Below are 25,559 nucleotides of genomic sequence, written 5' to 3'. Positions count from 1 at the left end.
CAGCATTTTGTTCTTCACCTAACATAAAAATATAGCTTTAAATATTTAATGACTTATATTTAAATCATCTTACCTTATAAAAAACTTAGTCAAATAAAACAATTACAGAAATATTAAAATAAATCACTTCGTTAATCACAAAATTGGACGAATATTAAAAGCGAAAACTAAACACGTGCACACCCTGCTCTATGTAAACAGAGAGGTCAGGTCTCGTGCTGACGTCACTAACTTGGCATTCCTGGCTAACATTGTAGAATAGGGATCTGGCTATCCTTGTAGTATATAGTCCTTGGCAGAGAGGCACCAAATGGTTTCCAAGACGAACAAGATTTGTTTCTGGAGGGGGCGCCAGTTATGTTCGCTATGCCACTGTCATTTAGCAAGCCCATTATGGATTCGACCAGGTCCACAATATGGCGGGCAAAATTGTTATCAAAGCAGAATGAATTTTAATTTATCATCATAATTAATAGGCTGTTTCTCTTGTAATGCATATATTTTAAAATGTGCTTTTTTTTAAGTTCCCCCCGTTCTAATGCCTTTATATATAAAATTGATAATAAACATTTAATCTTTATTGAATAATTTTTGTAGATGTTATATATTAAACATGTTTTCTATTTTTCCTCGTTTATCTAGCATAAATAATTGACCAAAAAGTAAGAAAAATTCCTATTAAAATACATTTAACTTTATAATAAAATTCACATATATTACTAAATTTAAAAATACAATAAATATAAAAAAATGATATTCTTAATATAATTTAAATATTTTTATATTACGTTTGATAATAAATTATTTTAATCATATTGTTTTTTTATTGATTTTTAAAAAATAAAATACGAAACAAAATAATAAGAAAAATGTATTGATATAACATATATTATTATTGGCTCGAAAGAGACGGATTTTCTTATATTGTCCAATTAGGCAATCGTTAAGAACGATTTTCTATATTAGGAGTTAGTTTACATTATTGACAGACGAACAGAAATCGATGTTTAAGAATCAATACGAGTAATCGAAGCATTTATATTTTAATTTTAATACCGATAAGTATCAACTCTGACGAATTTAGTAAGTAAAACAGCGTAATTTTATTGATATTTGAACAAATAATTTCTTAAAGTGACTTATTTTCAATTAAAATACGAATCTAAATCTTAATTTGTTTTGAATTTTTGTTGCAGAAGATATACAAAATTACGTAAAAAATAATTCGATTATTTTATTGTTAAGAATTTTAAATTTAAGAATTTATTCATTAAAACTTCACAAAAAACAAAACTGAAATTAAAACTTAGATTATCATGTTATTTATCTATTTATTTTTATTTAATTTTATCTTTATATTGGAATATTTTATTCAAAAACAATCCAGAATAAAAACATTAATTCAATTCTAGCTTCAATTTGTTAATTTATTATTATTTATTTTTGCATGATATTCTGAGAAAAAATGAAATTTATTTCTTTATTTATGGGTGTTTTAAGTTTTAAGTTTGGTAGGAAGTCTCTCTCGAGTGGCAGAAACGTGGCTCCAGTTTGGTCGAGGAATACATCACTTTGAAGTCCGTTACCATAATAAATTTTTCTTGCCTTGGGTCCAAATTCTGTAGCTTTTATGCTGTAATTGTGTGTTGATAAGTCGTTGCTAGAGCACATTCGATAGGTTGGACGGAAAGAATTTATCAATAGACAATTACATGAGAAATGTTGAGTTTAGAGTTTTTAGTTTCCTGTTGGCTATTCACTACCCATTCTTATATCTGTTATGTAGATGATATCTTGCTTGCTTGGGATGGCTCTGAGGAAGAGTTGTATGTCTTTATAGATATGTTATTTTCTTTCTATACAACAATTAATTTCTCTGTTGGGCAAGAACAAGCTGAGGTACCCTTTTTAAACTTACTCATATGCAGAGTACCTGCTGGGTTTAAATTTTCTGTCTACCATAAGGCTGGTACATTACCACGAATCATCCTTACCATGCCTTCCAGCCCCCGTGCTTTGTAAATTCTGCTATTTCAGCTCTTGTATGTAGAATGGTCTTAGTTTTGTCCACCCGAATATGTGTTAACAAAGATATGCAAATTATATCAGACACAGTATGTAAGACAGGATACTCCCCAACAAAATTTAAGTATCTCCTTAATTGCGTCAGGAAATCGATACATCCTCAGACATTTCTTTCTAATAAATAAGATTGCCACATTGTTCATCTGCCAGTTCTTTTTGTGGGCACTTTACACAAAGCCTGGCTCTTCAGAACTCATGGCCTCTTTTTACCAATTGTTCCCAGCCAATCTTACATAGGTTGTTATGGAATGATAGGGACAGTGTGCCATATATGAAAAATTGGGGGTTTACGCAATTCTGTTGTGGTAGCTGTAATCGGGAACAACATTAATGTACATTGGAGCCACATCTAGAATGTTGCAAGTTTGGGTAGCAGAACATCAAGACGATATTGCCAATAATAAACTCGCAATTGAGCTTTCAAAAAGAGTATTAGGGCATACTGAAGCAGTACTATGACGAAAGAATGTTATTCTTATGGGAAAATCTTTACATTGCATTGTTTTCACCCTACAATACCCCTACCATTGATTTTCTGCATTTATGGATAAAATTATTTAAACAATTCACATTATAGATGCTCTAAACATCTTTACACTTGGGGATTTATATCTTTGTTGATAATTTCACATGCATCTCATTTAATTAGACTTTTCTAATTTAAATTGAATACAGTTAGGCCTTGGTTTACGCTGCAGTTCCGTTCCTACAAAAGCCGGCGCAAATCGAATCGGCGTAAAACGAACCCGTATTTACAGTGAGGTATAGGGTTAGGTTCTACATAAGTGAAAAATAAGCTAATAATTTTGTTTATTAATACAATATAATACAAAATACATATAAATTTTTAATTTTTAAAATGTATTTTATCATAAAATAAAGTAAAATGTTTTTATTTAAAAATTTTAGTTTCGAATTTCTTACATTTTTCGGAAAAAAGTATCCATCTTTAATTGTTTACATTTTTGATTTCTTTCATTAAGAATTTCGGAATATGGTTGAATATGATGCTCCTTTTTACATTTGCACTTCGCTCCCAACATTGTATAACTCACAAACTTCATCCGTCAAACTTTCCTTAGTTGAATGGATACGTTAACCTGACGTAGAGCTACAGACGAGCGAAGACACTGATTGGTCAACCACCAGTCGCTGTAGTGCATATATAAGGTCAGTTTGAGTGGGAAAATTCAAGGTGGCTAAGGAGAGACTAATATCGTCTGGCCAATGAGAAGTAGATTTGTCTCACTAATGATAATTTGTGATCACTGGAAGTGCTATTGTGTTGTAAGGTGTTTTCCTGAATGAACTGATACGGGATACATTCATTGGCGCTATGGATTCGGATGCCATTTATTGGACTATTAAGTTTAATATCTTTGCTCGTGTTTTAAAACGTTTAGTATTTTAATATTAATTTAATGCAAATGTATACATACCCAATAATATTAAACAGAAAAAATATATTCAATAAATATATTTAATAAAAATCTTTGTTTTAACAAATGTACAATGTTGCGGCTCGGTAAATATGTCAACACTGAAATAAAAGTCTAGCATAGGGAAAATTGGGGAATTACACCTTGAAACGGCGAATTGTGCAGCGGTGTTATTGTAAATCGGCATAAATTGAACCGGTGTAAACCGAGGGCTACCTGTATTTGATATTTCAACCTTGTGCCTTTATTTAATTTAGAAAAGAAAAGTTGCATTTATTTTCCATTTTTAAGTTTAAAATTTTTGTTCAATTTTTGCTTGATGAAAAATTGTATGTCTTTGAAAGTGCAGTACTCACAATATAAAATATAAATAACACCTTTTTAACGGCCCAGCAAAAACATTTAATTCTCTAAAAATGTTTTTGACTGATTTTAGTGGCCTTCATCATTATTCTAATATTAAAAAGAACAAAGTATTCAAACTTATGCAATACAAAAATAAATAAAATTAAACTGCAGTTGTGTAGAACAATGGAAAAATCGCTTGTAGGTTATTCAAATTACAAAAACATAAGATAAAAATACAAACAAATAAACGTAAAATAAATAATAGTGCCGTCCATGCAGATACATATATTAACTTGTGTTATTATAAAAGGACTTCCAAGCAGTGGCTAATCCCTCCGCATCCCTGTGATTAATACATTCCGGCACTATTATTTATTTTACGTTTATTTGTTTGTATTTTTATTTTATGTTTTTGTAATTTGAATAACCCGCAAGTGATTTTTCCATTGTTCTACGCAACTGTAGTTTAATTTTATTTATTTTTGTATTGCATAAGTTTGAATACTTTGTTCTTTTTAATATTAGAATAACTGATGAAGGCCACTAAAATCAGTCGAAAATGTTTTTAGAGAATTAAATGTTTTTGTGCCGGACCATTAAAAAGGTGTTATTTATATTATTTTATATTTCGTTTTAGTTCCTGTAAGAATTTATTGGTTATTAAGTACTCACAATTTTTAATAAATACGTTTTTAACGTCAGTTAGGTGTGATTTCTCTCCCATATAATGTTTGATTTTAAGGATAGTTGAGAAAATTGCATCATATATCATTTTATTTTAGCAATGCTATTACTCTGCAGTTTTTGTAATAAAATTTTAATTGTTTTTCTTATATCAAGGCTTTCTGGCAATATCAAAACTTTTCAATTAATCAATGCTCTTGTATGCTCAATCAAATGATGGGTCAGATTAAGATAGCTATGCTTGGTTGCCCATACAACCACCAACAATGGACCAGACGGTGAAACTCATGTCCCTGTCACATTTAATCCCTAAATCGCTGTACACTGAAATTGCCAACAAACACTACATGCAGATAATGTACAGAAGATGTCCGATGATCTTTGACATCCTCCGCAATGGGAAAGACTCTCCCAACCATAACAGACTCCCTGGGGTTTACTCCATCCCTCTAAAGGACAACAGATGTAACAGGGACCTTATTTATATCGGATCCAACAAATGATCCTTGGCAACCAGAGTACGTGAACACCGAGCAGAACTTCAGCACGGGAGACACAACACGGCCCTTGCTATTTATGCCTCTGACCCTGATATCGAGACCACATTTAACCAAGCCAAGGTCATCCTAAGTACGCCTCATCCTGAACACATAAGATGGTTAGAAGCCATATCTATTTATAGAGCAAGCCACAATGCCATGTGCATCAACCAAAAAGATGAGCTAAATTTATCGGTTGCCTGGCAGGCCCTTATGGATGTCAACCTTTAATGGCCATTATCTATGCACAAAATGCACATGCCCTTCGTAACGACTTTCATCAGGCATATAATCAATTTAATTTGAATATTCATGTTATAATTTTGTGTTCCATTAGTTATTTGGTATATTTCATCTGAAGAACTACTATTCAACAGTCCAAAAATGTTAGTGATAAACTTTATTATTCACAGAGTGCACTGGTAACAGGTTCCAGACAAGGTGTTGGCTTCATTGTATGTTTTACTTTGTTTCTATATTTAAAATGTTCATATTATTATAGATATAAATAAATCTACTCTCTACATCCTTCACTCTTAATGGGTCTTAAATATTGCCTCGGACTAACTTTTGATTATCAACTATATCTTGAGTCTACTAATGTGAAAAGACAGCTTAAAAATACCTATTTCCCTAAAACAATAACTATAACCGAAGAACTGGTTACATTAGTGATTTTTTTTTATATTTTAACATATCAGAACTAGCATACACTTATATATATAATATTAAATTGCAGGTAACAATAACCATGATTACAAAAAAGAAGATTTTACTGTATAAAAATTATCATAGCAAAATTTATCTTGGTATCCACAGAAATTGAAATAAAAACTGTTCTAAACAGTGAATTAATAACTAAATTTTTAATGAAGGAGACTTCCTTACACAAAAATAAAGAATTACGATATATAATACTAAAATCTAAAAAGAAAGCTATTTTAACTAAATATGAGAAATAAAGTCAAACAGGAAAAATATTGTAACAATATCATGCAAACAACCTTTTCAGCTCAAAAAAGTTTGTCCAATTGTTAAATTTGAGCTAGGAAGTGAAAAGATTGTTTGCATGATATTGTTATTTTAACTAAATATCACTTCTATAAAAGTTATAAGAGAAATTTTAATTTGTCTGAAAAATTTCTATTGAATGAACAAATCTTTATTGAAGTGTTTTGATTAAAGACAATAATTAACCAAGACTTATGAAAAATAGGAAAAAAGATAACAAAAATCTATTTTGTTGGCACTCACTTTTGAATATACTGTGAATATGGGCTTAGACAATCAAGTCTATCATGAGAAGAGATATAAAACTGTAGCTCCTGACAATGGGCTTAGAATGAGTAACAAAAATTTGTGCTAAAATACAGTAATAAAAATCTGCTTTATTGGAGCAGAATTTTATTACTGTATTTCTGCACAAATATGAGCATGCTCTTATATATGAAAATTGCTTGTTTTTGTATTTGTTTTGAAATGTGTCCATGTATTTTGACTTATAAGAGCACTGCACTAATGTGTCAATGTAAATGTACTGATACAGTAGCTATTCAGTGACATCTCTGTGGTAGCCATTATTAAAAATAAAAAAAATCTTCTGATACTATAAAAGTTACTTTTAAAAATAGTGAGTTTTTTAGGTTCTTTGCAAAATTTAGTGCTGATTTTGCTTTATCTGTAAAAGTGTGCTCTTATATGTGAAGAAATATGATAAATAACTCTTTTATTCCTTTAAAATATTTTATTAATTAGAAAAACTATTATAAATTTTCACTTTCTACATCTAATATTAAAATAAAGATTAAAATTAAATCAGTTTTATTTTTGCTCTACAAATCGAGATGAAACTTAAGTAGATAATAATTTCATTTTTATTTGAAAGTTTGCTGGTATCAAAACTATTTTATCTTTTAATTAAAAATTTGGTTGAATTATGTAGTTGAATTTAATATTATAAACTAGAATAACTCAATAAATTAAATTCCTAAAAACACTAATATAGATTTGATTGATTATTTAATTAAATTTAACAAAAAGTCATGCATATAATTTAACTGATATATTGATTTTAAGACATTAATATTAAGCTTAGGTGTAAAAATAATTTGTCTATAAATATTGAAAAATCTCAGTTTTAAAAAGTAGGCTAGAAATTCTTCAAAAATTAAAAACATGATTGCAAAGATCCATAGAATATAAACTTCTGTATGATATTGGACAATATAGCACATGTCAGTCTATTTCCATTATGTAGTTAGAATGTATGTACTGTATGTATTTTCTCTCTTGTAACTTTACAGGGTCTAATATTTCCTATTTCTATAAGAAAAATACAAACACTTCAAAATTTAAAAGAAATTGAAATTAATTTGAACTGATTTTTTACTGACAATTTTGGTATAATAAATTCAGTTAAGTTAATTAGTGAGAATAATTTAAATGTTTTCTATATTGAAAAATGTTTGCAAATGAAACCTAAAAGTTTGCATAACAATTTACTAATTCATAATGTTTTAGTTCATAGCATTTTAGTTTTATGTTTTATCAAATTATGAATAATAATTAGTGCAATGACAGAATTAAATAAAATTTTTGGAGTTTTATTTTGAAATACTAATATAACATTTAAAAAATCAAAGATAACCTAATCTATGTTGTTGTTAAATTAAAGAATTGGCACTTTATATAAGTAAACCAAGTTGTTTTATTTTAAATGAATTATTTTGTGCATTTAAAAGTGTTAGTAATTCATTAGGAGAAATGAACATCTTTGCAGTCATTTTAGTTATTAAATAAATTTTATGAATTATATATTGATATTTTTGATGGGATATTTGTTTTTCACAATGTATTTATTTAAGGAAACTCCTCAAATGTAAAATTAATTCAAGTTGCCTTTCTCAGAGTCAAATATTTTTAGAAATCCCAAGCAATTTTAAATCATATCAAGAACCAATTAAATTGCGTAATGGAGAAATAATGGAACAAGCAATGTCTGTATTTTTGAACTGTAAATTTTAAAGTTTTCACACTTTTTAAATCTTTATTCATTCATTCACGTGGTGTCCTCTTTACAAAGGGTTGCAGTTGATGGACAGTTGTTCTCCACTTTTCACAGTTATAAGCTTTCCCAAGCTTGAGCCAGTCCTTTTTTTGATGTTGTCTTGCCATGTTAGCTTAGGTCTTCCCTTTTTTTGTCTTCTCTCCATTTGTTGAACTGCAATTTTCATCAGTTCTCCTGAGGATCTTCTTATTATATGACCAGCATATGCTGTTTTTCTTCTCTGGATTCTGACCATTGGGTTTCTTTCTATTCCAAATATACTCATAACCTCCTTATTGGTTATTCTATCTATCCAAGTAATTCTCTCCATTCTTCTAAGCAGGGGTGCACAACCTGCGGCCCGCGGGCCACATACGGCCCCCTATCAATGTTTATGCGGCCCGCGGACGGTACAGGCCAAATCCCTTCTTTCGAAGTTTCTAAGTGTAGAACTTTTTCCCTTTCACAAAGTCATTAGCACCCAACTGTTTTATGACTTTCCCTGAGGTGAGAAATGGGGGATTGTTCTATAAATAAGTCTATTTNTTTTACAAAATCAAAGAGTTCATAATGACGACAGAAGAACGCCAAGAACTCTTGAATGAAGAACACCAAGAAACTTGGCGAGATATGTTTTCTTCTGAAAAAGAGGATTAATGCCGATATCTGTTATTAAAGATCCTTTGAAGAAGTGGGAGGATGTCAGAATGGCATCCAAACCAGGTTGAGTCTTGGGAATTTCTACAATTGAAATGCTATTAATTACTTACAAAAAATCCTGAAGAAGAGAGAAAAGCAATCGACATTAGACAGATTCTTTAACCCTTTCAAACGAAAAAAAAACATGTAAACTAATAAAAACACAAGACTTGTGTATGTATGTATTTTTATTATTACATATAAATAAATGTACTAAGAAAGTATATATTTTTTATTTTTGGGGGTCTCCAGAAAAATTAATTAAATTGCCATTAAAACCTATGGTAAATCGATAATCAGTTAACGAACAATTCAGATAGCGAATAAAGTCTTGGAACGGATTATGTTCATTAACTGATCACCCACTGTAATTATTTATTGTGATATTGTCACAATGCTAGGCTGCAATTTTTAATCATCTTTTAACTTTAAAAAATCACATGATTTCCAGTCTGGACCTTAAGTTCTTATATAGTTAATCAATCAGGGTGTCCTGCCCTTAAGCTTTCCATATTTGGTCTGAATTTTAGTGGTCTTTCCCCTGTACATCATACTTCTCCTGATAACAAATAAATGTCATGCTGATCATTCATATAATTCCATTCTGGATAAAATTTTGAATTGATGCCACATGACTTCTAATCTCAACTAGAAGTTAATTTACAGTTAATCAGAGCCTCTGGCCCCTAACCTTTCCATATTTAGTCTCGACTGTGTCTCAGACAGTGATAATGTATAGGTCTGCAATTTGAAAATTGCAGCCCAATCACTTGGGTTGAATCTATAATTTCTCAAAAAACTATTGATTAAGTTTTAATAAAAAATTATGTATATACATTTTAAATTATATTTAAATATATGCAAAATAGTTTGTAGCTTTGACTGCACTTGACATTGTAAGTGCATTAAATAAGGTTGATTTTATATGTTTCTCATCAAGACTGTAAGCAAGTGCCACAGTAGTAGAGTTAAATGTTACATTCTGAGTACATTTAATTAACTCATAATTTTAAATTATTACTATTGAACTTTATACCTATGTTCATAGAGGATATTCCAAGCATTTTAATATAAAATATAAAATCAACAAATGTCTAAGTTTTGAAAAAATTTTAAAATTTTAGGTTTCTATATTTATTTTTCAATTATTATAGATGTTAAAAATCAAATGCATATTTGATAACATCATCTTTAAATATTTTATTCTTTCAAAATATTTTTCTTATTTATAAAACATCTAAAATGACTGATTTCAACTACAGTAAACTCCTGTACAACATGCAACTAGTACATATGCAAAATTCAAATTTTGTCGTTCAGAAGTATACTTTTCCCCCCCAACATTTAGACCTAGGTTTAAACTTGCATAAATTATCTTTTTGATAAAAATAATAACAAGAGATTTGTGGTTTCATACATAGGTATTATTCTGTCTTTTCCTTCCAATTTATCTATATTATATGGATGATATTTTAGTAAATTAAAGAAAGAATTTTAAATATTTCTTGAAAATTTCTAGATTATTTATTGATACATGCTACCTAATTAATAAATAATGTACTATTTCAATTTATATACATTAATATAAATTTGCTAACATTTTTATTATTTAATAAACCTTATAAACAGATTCTACTGTATTCTTACTTTTGGATTTAAAATATTTTTCAAGAGATTCAAGGGTGATAATATGTCTTAATTACCTACCATTTACTTTTCATTTTCTTTGATCATCTCTCAATCAATATCAGTTTAATTTCATAGCTAATAAGTAAGCTATTTATTTCTAATTAAAAAAAAACAAATTTTTTAAAATAAGAGATATCTTCCTGGGTGTGTGGGAAATCCATTGTTTGCAATATAATAGATTCTTGGAACAGCATAAGATTTTTGGCAGCCTGAGAAATCTATTAAAATGAGGTTCTTCTGATTACAGGAATCAGAGTTGCTGATTTCTGGGGGTCACTTTCTCTGTCCCAAACACCTGAAGTAATTCTGAATATCTCATTCAAAACATAATTGTTTTCTTAGTGTGCAAAATTTCGAGATTTTCTATAAAGGGCCGAAATACAAGCTATTGAAAAGTACAAAAATTGCTAAAAAGGTTGTTTTTTCTTTTTCTCCATCCGGCACTACAGATGCTTATAGAAAAAATTACTGGGTCTAGAATGCTCAAATTTTAAACTTAAGCCTTTTTCATTATTAGTGAAGTGCCAGTGAAACTTCAGGTCAGTATGTCAAAGTTCACAGAGGTTTCCCAAAGAGCAATTTCAGTTTTATGGCTTAATTTTATGCTTATAAGGATAAAATTGCTTTTAAATGAATGACTTTTATTCAAAATGCTATCCAGAGTAACAAAAGCTTAAATCTATGCAAATTAAAGCTTTTTATTACAATTTTACCAAACAGCATATTGAAAGTGTTTGGTTGGTAGTGCATTGGTTGTTGATGTGTTCAGTCAATGCAGACCAAATGAATACCAAAAGCATTTGGTTGGCAGCACTGACTGAGTTGTATATTGTTGTCTTAATAATAATACAATTATTAACCAAATAACAATTGATAACTGATATACAGTGGTACCTCAGGTTACGAACGCCCCAGCATACGAAATTTTCAGGATACGACATGAAATTCGAACATATTTTTGCTCCACGATACGAACAAAAACTCACCATACGACGTTACATTAGTTCACATTTTTCATTTGTTTTTCTTACTAAAGTTATTTTTTTTAATGTATTACTTGGCTTTAATTTGAGTATGTTTTTCGCGTTGGAACGAATTATTTGGTTTTACATGTAATCATATGGGAAAAGATGATCCACCTTACGACATTTTCATGATACGATCTCAGTTTCAGAACGGATTAATTTCGTATCCTGAGGTACCACTGTATAAACAAAACACCTGAGAATCAAAAATATTGCACCAAGTAAAAACTTATCACATTTTAGATGACAGTCAAATTTTTTCTTAGTTTTTCTTTGGTAAATATAAACTTAGAAGCAGTATTCATAAGATATTTACCTGTATTATTGTTTTCTACACTTCACTGATTTTCAGGAATGGATTATTGACATTAGACAGGGGATAACTGTGCATTTATTTTGTATATTAGATAAGAGTTATTTATTCTTCATCTAAAAATTGTCTTCTGAAATTTTTCTGTGAAAATACATTATTATAAAATTAATATTTTAATTTGAAACACTGGTCATTAAAAAGAGTCTGTTAATTAAATTAATAAATTAAAATATATTCTAATAGTTGATATATCTTTGTTATGATATCTAAAAAATATTCTGTTTCTTTAGGATAAAGAACAAAGCCATTTTATTGTAAATTCTGTGTTAAACTCTTGTTAAGACAGAGAGATCAGTTGATTCACGACATGATGATGATCTTAATTAGAGAATAGGTGTATTCTTACATTCTGTTGTATGCTTTTCAAATTAAATTTCAAAAAACTAAATCATGAAGAAGATTGTCATTAAAGTTATAATCCTGACATCAAGTATTTCTGATAGGTAATGAATGTATCATCAATTCTTTTTACATAAATTTGAAATGTATAGTAGTGAATAAAATATTGTCTGATAATGTAATGCAGAAAAAATCATGACACGGTGTTGCACATTGTTGCACATTATTTCATTGCGAACATGTATTCAAACTCAACAGTGACATATTAGCTTTGTTCTTCTCCAATAGAGACTATAAGATTATATATAGGAAAAATTTTAAATAATTAACATAAACAATTATTTTTATTTATATACTTTTTAATTTTAATGCATATTATTTCTTTTTCAGATTTTGTGGTAATATAGTCATATCTTTCAAGACAGTTTTTCTAAATGAGTATCATATGTAATAATTAATATTGCATTTAAGTATCATAAAACATAAGGTGCAATACAATTATTACAATCAACTTTTTATATTTTAACGCCTAAGTATTTTAAAATTTAAAATGTGGCATGGAGATTGGTCAAAACTGAATGAAAAATTCAGTTCAGTCATAGAATGTGGGAAACATCAACATAACACAGTTAATGATATGAAGACAAGTTTATGGACATTTTTGACAGGAGTTGATAAATGGTATCTTAGGATTAGAGGCTTAGATCCTTTCTTGTTTGGTGAAGTGTATACATCATCATTGCTTACTAACTGGGCTAAAGAAGGTTCTCTCCTGCCTTCACAAGGTATTATCCAAGATGGAAAAGCTGATAAACATGCTAAACATGCAGTTATATTAGTTGATACTATAATATATCATACAACTTTTATGTTACATACATTAACAGTTGCCTCAGCTACGTGTGATATTTTGAGAGACAAATTTCTTCAATATCGAATTATATGTGGAGAACTTAATCGTTGTTATTCGTTAGATGATGCTATAAAGTGTGTTAGTAGAGACGACATGTATTCAATTGTTAAAAAAATGTTATCTGAAAATCTTTTAGATAAAAGAATGGGATCAGCTGCATTTCTGATATCTTATAAATTATTTGATATAATGCTAGAAACAGCTGAAGCAAATACAATGATAAAAGAATTTCAAGATGAGTGGAATAAAGAAGCAAAAAATTGGAAAGAGATGGGAAATGCTGAATATAAAGATGGTCAATATAATAGAGCTGTAGCTTCTTATACTATGGCAATTAAAACTAATCGTTACAGTGCAATACTGTATGGTAATCGTGCACAAGCATATTTAAAACTAGGGAAATTAGATGAAGCAGAATTAGATGGACGACGTGCTATTGTTTTGAAGCCAAATTGGTCAAAAGGATATTATAGATTAGCTCAAGCAATTGAAGGACAATGCAGATTTCATGAAGCTCATTGTATTGCCTCTTATGGTATAAAGAATTGTGAGGAAGCACCAATTAGCAAAGATATGTTAAAAATTGTAGAAGAAAAGATAGGTAAAAAATGTAGGAATGAAGGTCAGTGTAGCAAAAAGTATAAAAAATTAACTTTGGATCACAGTAAAAGTACAGATGGATTACATATAAATGACTCATCTATGAAACAAATAGAGACAAAAAATGAAGAACATTGGCCTACTGATATTCCAGAATTAACTGATTCAGATAGTAATTCTGAAGAGCCTAGTACAGATATTACATGTGATATCAAAGAAGAATTTGGTAGTACTAATATAGATAGACTAAAGCAATTATTAAAAGAAGGTTCTGAGAATTTAATAGCTGGTCGAAATCAATGTGCTATTGATAATTATGAAGAAGTTCTTGGAGAAATTGATTTATCATCTGAAATTTATAAAAAATTAGAACTCGAATCATTATGTTTTAAGTATGCTTTAGGTATTGCTTATGTTGCATCTGGAACTTCAGAAGATATCCAAAAAGCTATAGCAATGTTTAATAATGTTTCAAAAGATGTAAATGTTAAAAAGTTTCCTGCTATATATTATGGTTTAGGTAAAGCTTATTTTAAGTTAAATAAATTTAAAGATGCAGAAATATCATTAAAACAGTGTCTGTCTGTCATAAGTGATGAAATGATTGCACTCACTTATAATTGGCCAGGAACTTCCATAGAAATAGAAGAAACAGAAAAAAATAAACTGTGCCAAATGATTAATGAATTAATTGAGAAATGCAATAATCCTCCAGATCCTGATGCTATCTGTCGATATCCTGAATGTACTTTAGATCGTAAGATTTATTATAGTGATCCTCATTTCAAGGGTTTTTGTTTAGTTCGTTGTCATGATCAGTGTAGTGTGGAATATCATTCATCTTGTTGGAAGTTATTAAAAGAAGGTTTAGGCCGTACAGATAAAGAATTTTTGGGACAACCATGTATAACACCTGATTGTGGAAGTGCTATTGTTCATGTTAAAATTTTAGAAAAAGATGGTACTGTATTAAAGCAATTTGATGATAGTGTTAATTATAAAGGTAAAACTAACCAAAAACATCGCAAGAATAAATTAGAAAAGAAGTTTGAGCAGAAAGAGCGTAGAAAAAAACGTAAACAAGAAAGTCAGATTTCAAAACCGGAAGTTAATCAAAATGTAAATCCTGAAAATTCTGAACATGAAGAACAATCCAGTATTGAAGATAATTCAATAAACAAGCAAGAAATTGAAAATCCTCCTACATACCAGTCATGTGAACCTGTAAAATCTAAAGATAATATCCAGCCTTTATATACAAAAAATTCTGTACCAATTTGTGTCCTGAAAAAAGAACAAGAAGAATTGTCAAAAGATACAAAAATTAAAAAGACAAAAGATCGAAAAAAGCAAAAAGGAAAAAATATAATGAGTGTTGAAGAATTCTGTGAAGGTACAGAAAGATTTTCATCATATAATGAATATCAGCTTCGCTTGAAACGTCTGGAAGAAAGTAAACGTTTGATGGAAGCAGATGTAAATCCTGACTGGATTGAGTTTTGTGAAAGAAAAGCAAGACTTGAACAACTAGATTCAATGTCATGTTTGCAAAATAGTGCTGATGATGATCTGAAATATATACATCCCAATAATGAAATAAATGATGATGATGAAATTAGAAATATTAAAGAAAACGTTTATTCATTTATTGAAGAGTTTTTAAAATTCAAAGGACCTATACATAAAAGTGATCCAACTCTCTTGAATGAAATTGCAGTATTTCCATGTAAAACACAACAATTGATTGCAGAGGAAGGTGGATTAGAAAAATTTTTATTAAGTAGTATAAATTTTGCAATTGTTAATGATTATATTTGTTTAATAGAAGATGTTTTAACTGTTTATTCATTGCCTAAATATAAAAAATTTTCTAATACATTAGATTCTTTGGATACATTTGAAGATTTTAATGATATTAATGAATCAGAAGGGAATATGCCAAATTTATCAAATAGTTCTTCAATTCTCAACCCATGTGCTAATGAATATAATCCTATAAATGCTTTTTTTGATATAGAAAATGAAGAAAATGAAACTAACATTTTGCCACTGAATTATAGAGATGACAATTTATTATCATTAAGCAATGACAAAGTGGATAATGTACAACAGCCAAATTTAATGTTCTCACTTGAAAATGAAAATATTTCTGCAACTAAGCCAAAATGTTTTTTTCATTCAAATGAAGATTTTGTTAGTAGTAATCCAGATGAAAATTCAGAGGAGGAAAAGATAGATCCAATAACTGGAAAAAGTTTTAGCATTCCTGAAAAAAATATCTATTCAGTTAATTCCTCTGATATAGAAAAAGAAACTTTACATCTTATTCCTTTTGATAATATGTCATCTGAAAATTTAGTAGAATTGAGTATTTCACTTTTGAATCATCTTTCTAATTGTGAAATTTCTAAAGATGATATAACTGATAAAATAAACCAAAGTCTCAATTCATATAAATTAATATTTGATGATAAGAAAGAGAAATTGATTACAATAACTGAAAAGGAATATTTAGAATATAATGTCAAGATATCATCATTAGAAAAAGAAAAAGAGCAAATTGAAGATAATTATTCATCTACTTTGGATAATTTAACACAGTTGAGAAATAAATATACATGTAACATGTCAATGATCCAAAAGTCTCTTGATGATGCAAATGCTGAAAACACTAATTTGCAGAAGAAAATAAATGATATGCAATGTAAAATAGATAATAATAAGAAACAATGGCAGCAAGAACGAAGTAAATTACAAGATGAAAATAAAAAATTACAAGTAGATTTTGAGAATTTAACTTTAGAAAAGAAAGAATTAAAAAAACAATTTGATCAGTTACAACAAGAAAATGAAAAGGTAAAAAATGACTTAAAAGAGGAACGTGAAAGTAAAAAGCATCTTCAAGAAACTATAGATTCATTTTATAAACATTCTATGGAATTAAGAAGCTCTGAACAGATTGGTGGAATAAGAAAATCACCCTCTTCACAGCGAATGCCAAATTATCATTATTTTTGTCCACCAAATTTGCCAATTCCTGCACAAAATTTTCATCTTTCTCGTCCATCTGTGCCTCATCCTTTAAGACCATCTCGAAGAATAGATGGTTATCCTTTGTATCCTCCAACTTTTAATCAAATTCAAAACAGAATGCCTAATTCATTTGCACCACCACCACCAGGTTTAGAAATATTTCCCCCAGGTCTAAATGATTATCCAAAATCACTTGTTAATGATCCTATAGATAAATCTCCACCATTCTTCACTTCAACTAATCCTGTTTCAACAGCAGCAAAATCTGCATCTATTACTGATCCATTTTCAATTTCAAAAGAACCGCTTTTTACATCTATAAGTAGTTTAACATCACCTGAAGATAATAAAACAAAATCTAAAACTGATGATAGGCAAAATTTTTCATTTTTTTCAAATGCTGAAAGTTCTGGCAGCAAAATTTCATCTATTTCAATGGTAAATATGAGTTTAAAATCAAATTATGGAGACTCAAAAACAATTGCACCTCCAAAGTTGCAACTGAAGTCAATTACAGATAATAGTCAGGGAAATAGTTTTGAAAAATTAATGAATAAATTACATATGCAATTCCCAAATATGAATCGAACACAATTGGCAAATTATCTGAAAGAATACAGAGCACAGCGTAATAATTCTTTAAACGGGATGACTATAGATGCTATTATTGCAGGAATATCAGCATTAATTATTAAAGAACAAAAGAATTCAGCTTGTAGATCTACATATCCAGCTGCTTTCTTGAATAATAATGACTCGCAAGACGTATGGACAAAACCAGCTGCAAAAATGACACCCTGGAGTACATTAAGTAAAGATTCTTCAGATAACAGTTGTAGTATTTGTTTAGAAGACATGACTCCATTCGTTTCATTTAAAATTGAATGTGGACATTCTTTTCATTATAGCTGCATTCATGAATGGGTAACTAAACAGAGTACTTGCCCAATTTGTCGTGTTCACATTTTATTGCCAGAAGAATTCCCAGCATTGGGCCAACATTAATTTTATCATCTGTTTTTCTTTTGTTTCAAAATTTAATAATATAGTTATTGGTTTTACTCTTCAGCACTTTTCTTTCATTATAAAAATAGATGTACTGTACATTATTTTAGTGCCTTATCCTGCATTAACAAATAAACTGTGATAAATTGTCTGTGATAATTACAGTACGGGTTCTTAGAATTATATCGTATGCAATGTGCCATAATTACAAATAAAAATAGTTTTATACAAACATAAATATCATATGTTTTATAACTATCCTTTGTCATGTCATTTAATTAAAATATTGCTATTCACTGAAAATTGATGAAACAATGTATTTATTGTTACATGGTGAAATATATGATATAAAATTATCAAAATTAATTATCTCTATTCTGTTCATCATCAAATATTTTTCATTAAATAACATAAACCTATATTCTCAAAGCACCCAATTTTTAAAGCACTGAAGCATCAATAGGTGGCAGGGAAAAATGACTAGCAGAATTATGTATGATACAGATTTTATTATTTGTCTCACTTTATGTTTTAATATAAAACATAAAGTGAGACAAATAATAAAAAAAAAGCGCATGGAAATGGTAATATGGCAGCAAATGTTTTGTTACCATATTGCTACATAGAGTACATCGTGGTTATCTATACAGTATTCAGCTAGGTATGCTTACTGCATGAATGTTGACGAATTGAATATTTTGATCTAGTCATTTTAAAATAATACTTAATCATTTTTACAAAGATTTAATGCTATACAGTGGGATAATCGGTTAACGGACAATTCGGTTAACGAAGTCGGTTAACGAACAATTCGTTAACCGATTATCGATTTACCATAGGTTTCTATGGGAATTTGATTAATTCGTTCTGGAAACCCCAAAAAAATAAAAAATATATATAGTGATACCCCGAACTTACGCGATAGGTGGGACCGAGCGATAACCGCGTAAGTCGAATTCGCGTATGTCGGGGTATAATTTCGCAATTTGTCTAAAATCCAAGTCGGATGTATGTAAGCTAATAAATGTTCTCGTTAATCTTATCTCGTCTTTTGATTCGTTCACGGTTACAAGAAATCACCACACAGTCTCTCGAGTCTCCGTAGATATAACAAACACAGAAATAAATAACACAAAATAAATTGTAGCTATGTGTCGATTCCGCATGACACATCCGAACATGTAAGCCGAAGAATAGTGTGTGGGGAGTGAGTAATCAAGAGCTACGTGGCGCTCAAACAAAAGACGAATCGACGAGATTGAAAATCGCATAAGTCGAGGTATTACTGTACTTTCTTACTACGTTTATTCATATGTAATAATAAAAATACATATATACACGGTCTTGCATTTTTATTAGTCATGTTTTTTCCGTTTGTGGGGGTTAAAGAATCTGTCCAATGTCGATTGCTTTTCTATCTTCATGATTTTTCAGAAGTAATTAATAGCATTGTAATTGTAGAGATCCCTAGGCCTATTAACCTCAACCTGGTTTGGATGTCATTTTAAGACCGTTGTTCTGACATCCCCCTTCTTCAAAAGATCTTTAATAGCACATATCGGCATAAATTCGCATTTTCAGAAGAAAATGTAAAAGAATTGTTTGTCAGAAAAATAAAAGGCTGGAATTACGAGAGAGAGTTTCAAAGTTCGGGAGAATACTATCCGATCAGTATATACTGGGTAGAACGTCGATGTTGACGTCTCCTGCGCTCCAAAAAGTTTCGAATTGTTGCCCGAAGACAGGAAGAACAATCGTTATTCGTTATTTTACGTCGCTTTTTGTGTTTGTTCAGTGAAGTGTTCGTTGTCCGATCATAAAAATCTTTCGAGAAAATGTTCGTTAACCGATCACCCACTGTATATTTAGGATTTTTTAAATTTAAAATCATTATTTACATTTTTAGCGTGAACGATGTTTCTCTCCCAAAAAGTTAACAGTGAATTCATTCAATTTAACTTAAGTAGGTAATTCTCCAGGAAATAGAACCACTGAAAAATTTTATTTCAAATTATACCTATTTTTTAGCTATCCAAAATTATAAACATGAAGTAGGTCATATTGCAGAACATAGATATTGTCATGGAGCTAACTGGAGCGGAAGCGCTTTGTTACTACTTGAAACCGGAAGTGGCTTCACTGTAGAACAAACCACCATATTGTAAAGGAAAGAAAGTTTTGCTTTTGAACTTGACGTTGGAAAAGAGAAGATAAAAAATAACATAAAAATCGCTCGGTTAGGTTTATTTATAATAGGCAGTGAAGCCGCATTTTTTACATATTTCATCTGTACAGTGGCGTGCCGTGACATTTGATGATAGGGAAGCTGTGTTTCTGTAAGAAGCCGATTTCCAGGGCAACCAGTTAATTGCGCGCCAGTGATGGTCTAGAGCAGGGGTGGCCAACAGGTGGCGCATTGGACGATTACAAGTGGTGCTTCAGTCGTATCCGAGCTATATTGCCGGATTCGACTGCACTGTATGCACATTTCAGTAAAGTCGATCTGTTGATCGTTTTTTTTTTCTTTCTTTCTTTGCTTGTACGTTACACGATGCACTCGTGTACACGTACACCACTGATGTCATATAGAACTACTTTATACGGGTGGCTTAGCTACTCGTGTAAGATAGTTCTCTAATAAATTATAGATTATAAATAGTTTATTCTTATAAATTAAAGTACCTAATTAACGGGTGACCGAAGTTTTTCTCCGCCCCGGGCTGCTAACACTCACGGTACGTCACTGCGCATCTGAACTCGTCTGTCAAAAAATTGGCGCATGGTATGCAAAAGGTTGGCCACCCCTGCTATAGAGTTCATTCGTATTCATTTGTTCGATAAGCCAGTAAAAACCGTAGACTTCTCTAAATGTATTTTTAATATCACAATTACATTCTGAATCGCTAGCCACGATATAAGGGCTATAATTAAAAATAAAATGTGTGGTGGATGTATTGTACAGTACATACCTGGTACAAAATATTCTTTAATTGTATGAATATACTTTTAAAGAAAATTATAATTAAATATAGCTTTGTAAACTAAACGTACTGTACATAAAAACATATTCTTTACTGTAAGTTCGCCGATTTTGGGGACAATACGTTAATTGCGCGTCAGGAAAACCTAAGGTCAAACCGTATGTGGGTGGTGGCGGTAGGAGACAGAGATGACAAGTGTCTTACACGAAAACCGTTTATTTTGACATAAGGTTAACTCACATAATGACAATAACAATGCGATCTAGATCGGCTTTGGTGGGAGCTCCTTGATGTCGACGAACGGGCGCTGACTGGTGTTCCAGGCTTGACAGGAGAGTGTCCATTGCACAGGGGCTTCTGTCCGGTGATGCGGATGCACGGAGATTTTGGTCACTGGTGGAGAACCTGGTCCCGGTGGAGAACTGTGGAGAATCGGCTGAGAATTTCTCTTCGGAGAGAAGCGGCTGAGAATCTCTCCTCGGAGAGAAGCGGCTGAGAATCTCTCCGCTGTCCTTGAGATTCGGGGGTTTTATAAGATTTTCCCCGAATCTCACCCTTTTGATTGGTCCCGTTCACCCTCTCCCTTACCCTGATTGGTCATTCTTTTGTTTCTAGGCGAAACTTGAGACCGATTCGGGTCGGGAAAAGGTCGGAGAGGTGATGACGGAGCTTTTAATGTTCGCGCTCGTCGACCCGACACTTGTTCGCGAGCATCTCAACAAAGCTCTTTCTCTCTGTCGACATTCTCCCCTGTTGTTTATCATCGTGTCACGTTTGTTTTACGATTCGAAAAAAGTTTTCGTCCCATCTGGGTTCTGTCACTAACACATCCCCTTGACCCGATTCTATCTTCGAAACTCTCTGACATTAAAGTTTGTAATTAGTCGTAATTTCGACGCGCTTTTACGACCCTCACATTGCTTTTTAAATATTAAAACAATTCACTTAAATAACTCCCTACGAGTGGCTAATGGATGAAATCAGAAACGGTCCTGGTAGGTGATGCACGTGAGCTACCAAATCCTGAGGGTGCCAATACCGGTCAATGTCAAATGCCTTTTGTCGCATCACTAGTATACTTCAAAGGATGCGACAGGGTGATTGTAAATTTTAAACGTTTCTCACCACAGCTGTAAAAATCTAAATATGTTAAACTTAATAGATTGTCCGTCATTTGTTACAACTTTTCGGTCACTCTCATTGAACTGGAAAAATTTCTGTCTTTATATTATGAAGAAATCAGTCCCCACTGTAATCTGCTAGAGTTGATTCTTCTTCTTGCAGGTGTTAATATGGAGATTATAGCTCAAATAGGCTCTTTCTCCGATAGATTTGTGTATGATCGCTATGCGACCGATGAGCCAGCCGTACCTGAACGGCGTAATCGCGCGCGCGCGGGAAATAATGCCTTCCGGGAGGACTTTTATGGGGAACTGGCCTCCTATTCAGTCGTTATTGGCAAGGAGAAAACACGGAAAACTCCAAGCAGCCAGCCTGTCCGACCGTGGCGCGAACCCACGACGAACCTCCCAGTCTTTAGGGTCTGGTCACCACTACGACAAGCGGCAACGGAGACCACTCGTCCATGCTAGAGTTAATTCGGTTAAGCTTTTGTTTAAGTAAAATTCCGGCTCTTTCAGCGGGGTTTTATTTATGTCCCTAGTTCCCTAATCTCTTAATTATTTAATTGCTTCTTAAGTAGAAATAAGTCGAAACCGATTACTTTGTACTCGAACATTTGTAGTCTCGGGAAAAATGTGGAAAGAAATTTTTACGACAACGGATACATAAATCGTAAATTTAAGGAAAATAAATTCTAGAGATTTTTGTATCTTGTTCATCTCACTCATTACATTTAGTAATGAGTGATGTTGCCAAATGATGTTGCCAATGTTCATTTTTTTTAACATTGTACAAGAATTGTACACGTTTTTTCCAGCATCCCCTTAAAGATGGGACATACTAAATCTTACTATCACTAGTTTAACATTGAAATCTGTAAGTAATACAAGATGTGAGAGCAGAGTAAATATATCAAATATTTTAATGGATTTTTTAAAACTCCTGTCAACTATATAGAACTATCATAAAAACATAGCAGTAAACTATCGGTGGGTTAAGTTATAAATCTACTCGTGATTTATTCATTCGCCTAGAAAAACTCACTTTTTTTCAATTTCTAGTTAGCCAACCTCGATGAAATTATTTTCGACGCGGAACAGAGCACTACAGGATCATAGACTGGTAAATGACAGACCGGCAACATTATAGCTATATATATATATTGCTTTATATCTGAAATGGCTGTTGAGAAATTTACATCTAAGGTCAAAAATAAATTTTTGTGTTAACTTTTGTTGTATTTTCCAATATTCGCATTTTTCACCGGATGTTGGCCCTCTGGTGTTTAAAAACAGAACTATTTTATCTGGATCGTTTGAATCATTCTTGTGTATTGTCAACAGTAAAGATGAATAACAATAGAAAAAACATAGCTTTCTGTTGCGTTCCAAATTGCAATTTCAAAGCCATACGGGAGCCCAATATAAGTTTTCGTCTACAAGACGCGTTCCATAAGTAATGCGACTAATTTTTTCACGACATGACGATATGCAGTAGCTAGTTCTAACCTGCTGTGCTAGGTGGTATGGGGTGTTAGCTTCAAAACTCGTCCGGTCTCGCTTGCCTCCATGCTGCCGGCATGTGAGGACGTTCGTTCCCGTGAACCCCATTTTCAGTTAATGTAATACGGAGCGATGGATCATTTTGTGGAGCAACGTTACGCTATCAAATTTTGCGTTAAACTTGGGAAGTCCGCCACCGAAACTTTTATATTAATTCAGCAGGCCTTTCGGAGTGATTGCTTCTCCAAATCACAAGTCTTTCAAGGATAGCCGAGAGGAGGTCATCGACGAACCCCGCAGTGGACGTCGATCAACTTCCCGAATTGTCTTCTTTGACGTCAGAGGTATTAACCACCACGAATTCGTACCTGTCAGGACCACCGTAAATGCAGCTTTCTACTTGAAAGTGTTCAAAAGACTGAAATCCTGGTCGCGCGCTGCCGAAGTGACATCAAGGCCATGCAGAAACTTCATCACGACAACGCGCCAAGCCATAGCGCCTTCACTGTCAACGATTTCCTGGCCAGGACCCATACCCCATTGGCTCCACAGCTACCTTACAGTCCTGACCTGGCTCCCGCCAACTTTTTTTGTTTCCTCGCTTAAAAGGGGTCATTAAAGAGAAACATTGGGACACGATTGAAAACATCAAGGCTTATGTTACATCAGCTCTAAAGGACACTCCGGAGAAGGCCTTCCAGGCCCGGAAACACCGCTTTCAAACAAGTGTATCGATGCAGGAGGGTGCTATTTCGAAAATTTTTGAATTATAAGAATATGTTCAATAAATGATTTTTTATGAATTTGGTCTCATTAATTATGGAACGCACCTTGTATTCCCACATGAAAAACAGATGATTATTCGGAAATCAGAATGCGGAGCTCAAATATAACCTACAGAAAGACTATATTAAGAATTAGCATAAAGTTTCCCGATTGTTCAGCTTTATATGAACAAGTCATGCTGTCAATTTTAAAAGATTTTTCCTTAATGTTAAAACGCCAGTAATTTTGTGTGGGACACAGGGTCGGATTTAAGCATTTCGAGACTCTAAGCTAAATGCTGTGTGAGGCCCCTTACCAACCCATCACATTTTTAGAAGTCAATCATAAAAAGAAAATAATTAACATAAACATTTTTAATAATCTGAAACCGTGTCGTTATTCTTTTCCGTTATTCAAACACTATGTAGTGTAATTAATCGATCACTTGGCATTTTTTATTTCTATTTTTTTTTATTCAGTTGATACGCGTGTTTTGTACATGTTTCGGGCTCAGTAATGCCTCTCTTCAGTCAACTAAAAAGGTATAAAAAATACACACAAATCACAAAAAATGTAATATACATATATATAAACTGCATACCTCGAGATCGCAATCGCTTGAATAAATTTATATTAGATGTCTGCGTGACATGTGTATAACTTACACTGATGATCATTCCCGTTTATCTATTAAACAAATATTAAATCCGGAGTTACAATACTAATTATTATTCGCGTTAATTGACAAAATCGAGTAACGCGAATAGACTAAAGAAAACTGTTCACGTAAAAGGCCAAGAAAACAGATTGTACACTCACCTTCAATACAGGCAGATGTTGAATGTGAACATCAAACTGGATAAAGTTAATATTAAAATTACCGAAAAACCTTTATAATACGGCGGAACGAAAACGAAGTCCATAACAACGAGGAAACCGACACAAAGGATAAACAGATTGAGCTAGGGAGAAGAGACCGTTCTTTCTCCTTGAATTTCCGGCTTTTTAAAGGATCTCGTCCCTAAATTCTTAATAATTTGATGAGTTAATCAATTTGACACTTCCGTTCGACTTGGTCCGCAAGTTTCGCTCGTATCTCACGCCATGATATTTTCTTTTCTGACCAAGAATTTTTCTTTATGTCTTCATTACTTACAACGCGACAATTTTGTTTTCAAAGGAATGCTATATTTATTTCCAAATTTTGTCAGAGTCAAAACTGGATTTTTCCGATTGACATTCTGAACTTTCCAATCCGTTAGTTGGCGTCGACCTGTGACCTGATGGGGCTGCAATTTGAAAAAAAATTGTAGACCTATAAATTGCCATTGTCTTAATCTCGAGAACGGAATTAGATGAAATCCGAGACCAG

General features: G+C 31.7%; 1 protein-coding gene across 1 annotated transcript; it reads left to right on the top strand.

Annotated features, from left to right (window-relative positions):
- The first annotated feature begins 895 nt into the window (after window positions 1–895).
- On the top strand, window positions 896–18,087 carry LOC111618334 (E3 ubiquitin-protein ligase TTC3-like). The gene is made up of 2 exons (XM_023359832.1): window positions 896–1,083; window positions 12,657–18,087. The coding sequence occupies exon 2, from the start codon at window positions 12,817–12,819 to the stop codon at window positions 17,815–17,817; it is 5,001 nt and encodes a 1,666-aa protein (XP_023215600.1). The 5' UTR covers window positions 896–1,083; window positions 12,657–12,816; the 3' UTR covers window positions 17,818–18,087.
- The last annotated feature ends 7,472 nt before the right edge of the window (window positions 18,088–25,559 follow it).

Source organism: Centruroides sculpturatus, unplaced genomic scaffold (assembly GCF_000671375.1).
Source record: "Centruroides sculpturatus isolate CEXI.00-Female unplaced genomic scaffold, Cexi_2.0 scaffold92, whole genome shotgun sequence".
NCBI lineage: Eukaryota > Metazoa > Arthropoda > Arachnida > Scorpiones > Buthidae > Centruroides > Centruroides sculpturatus.
The sequence above is the reverse complement of the archived record's forward strand: the minus strand, read 5'-3'. Positions and strand labels throughout refer to the sequence as shown.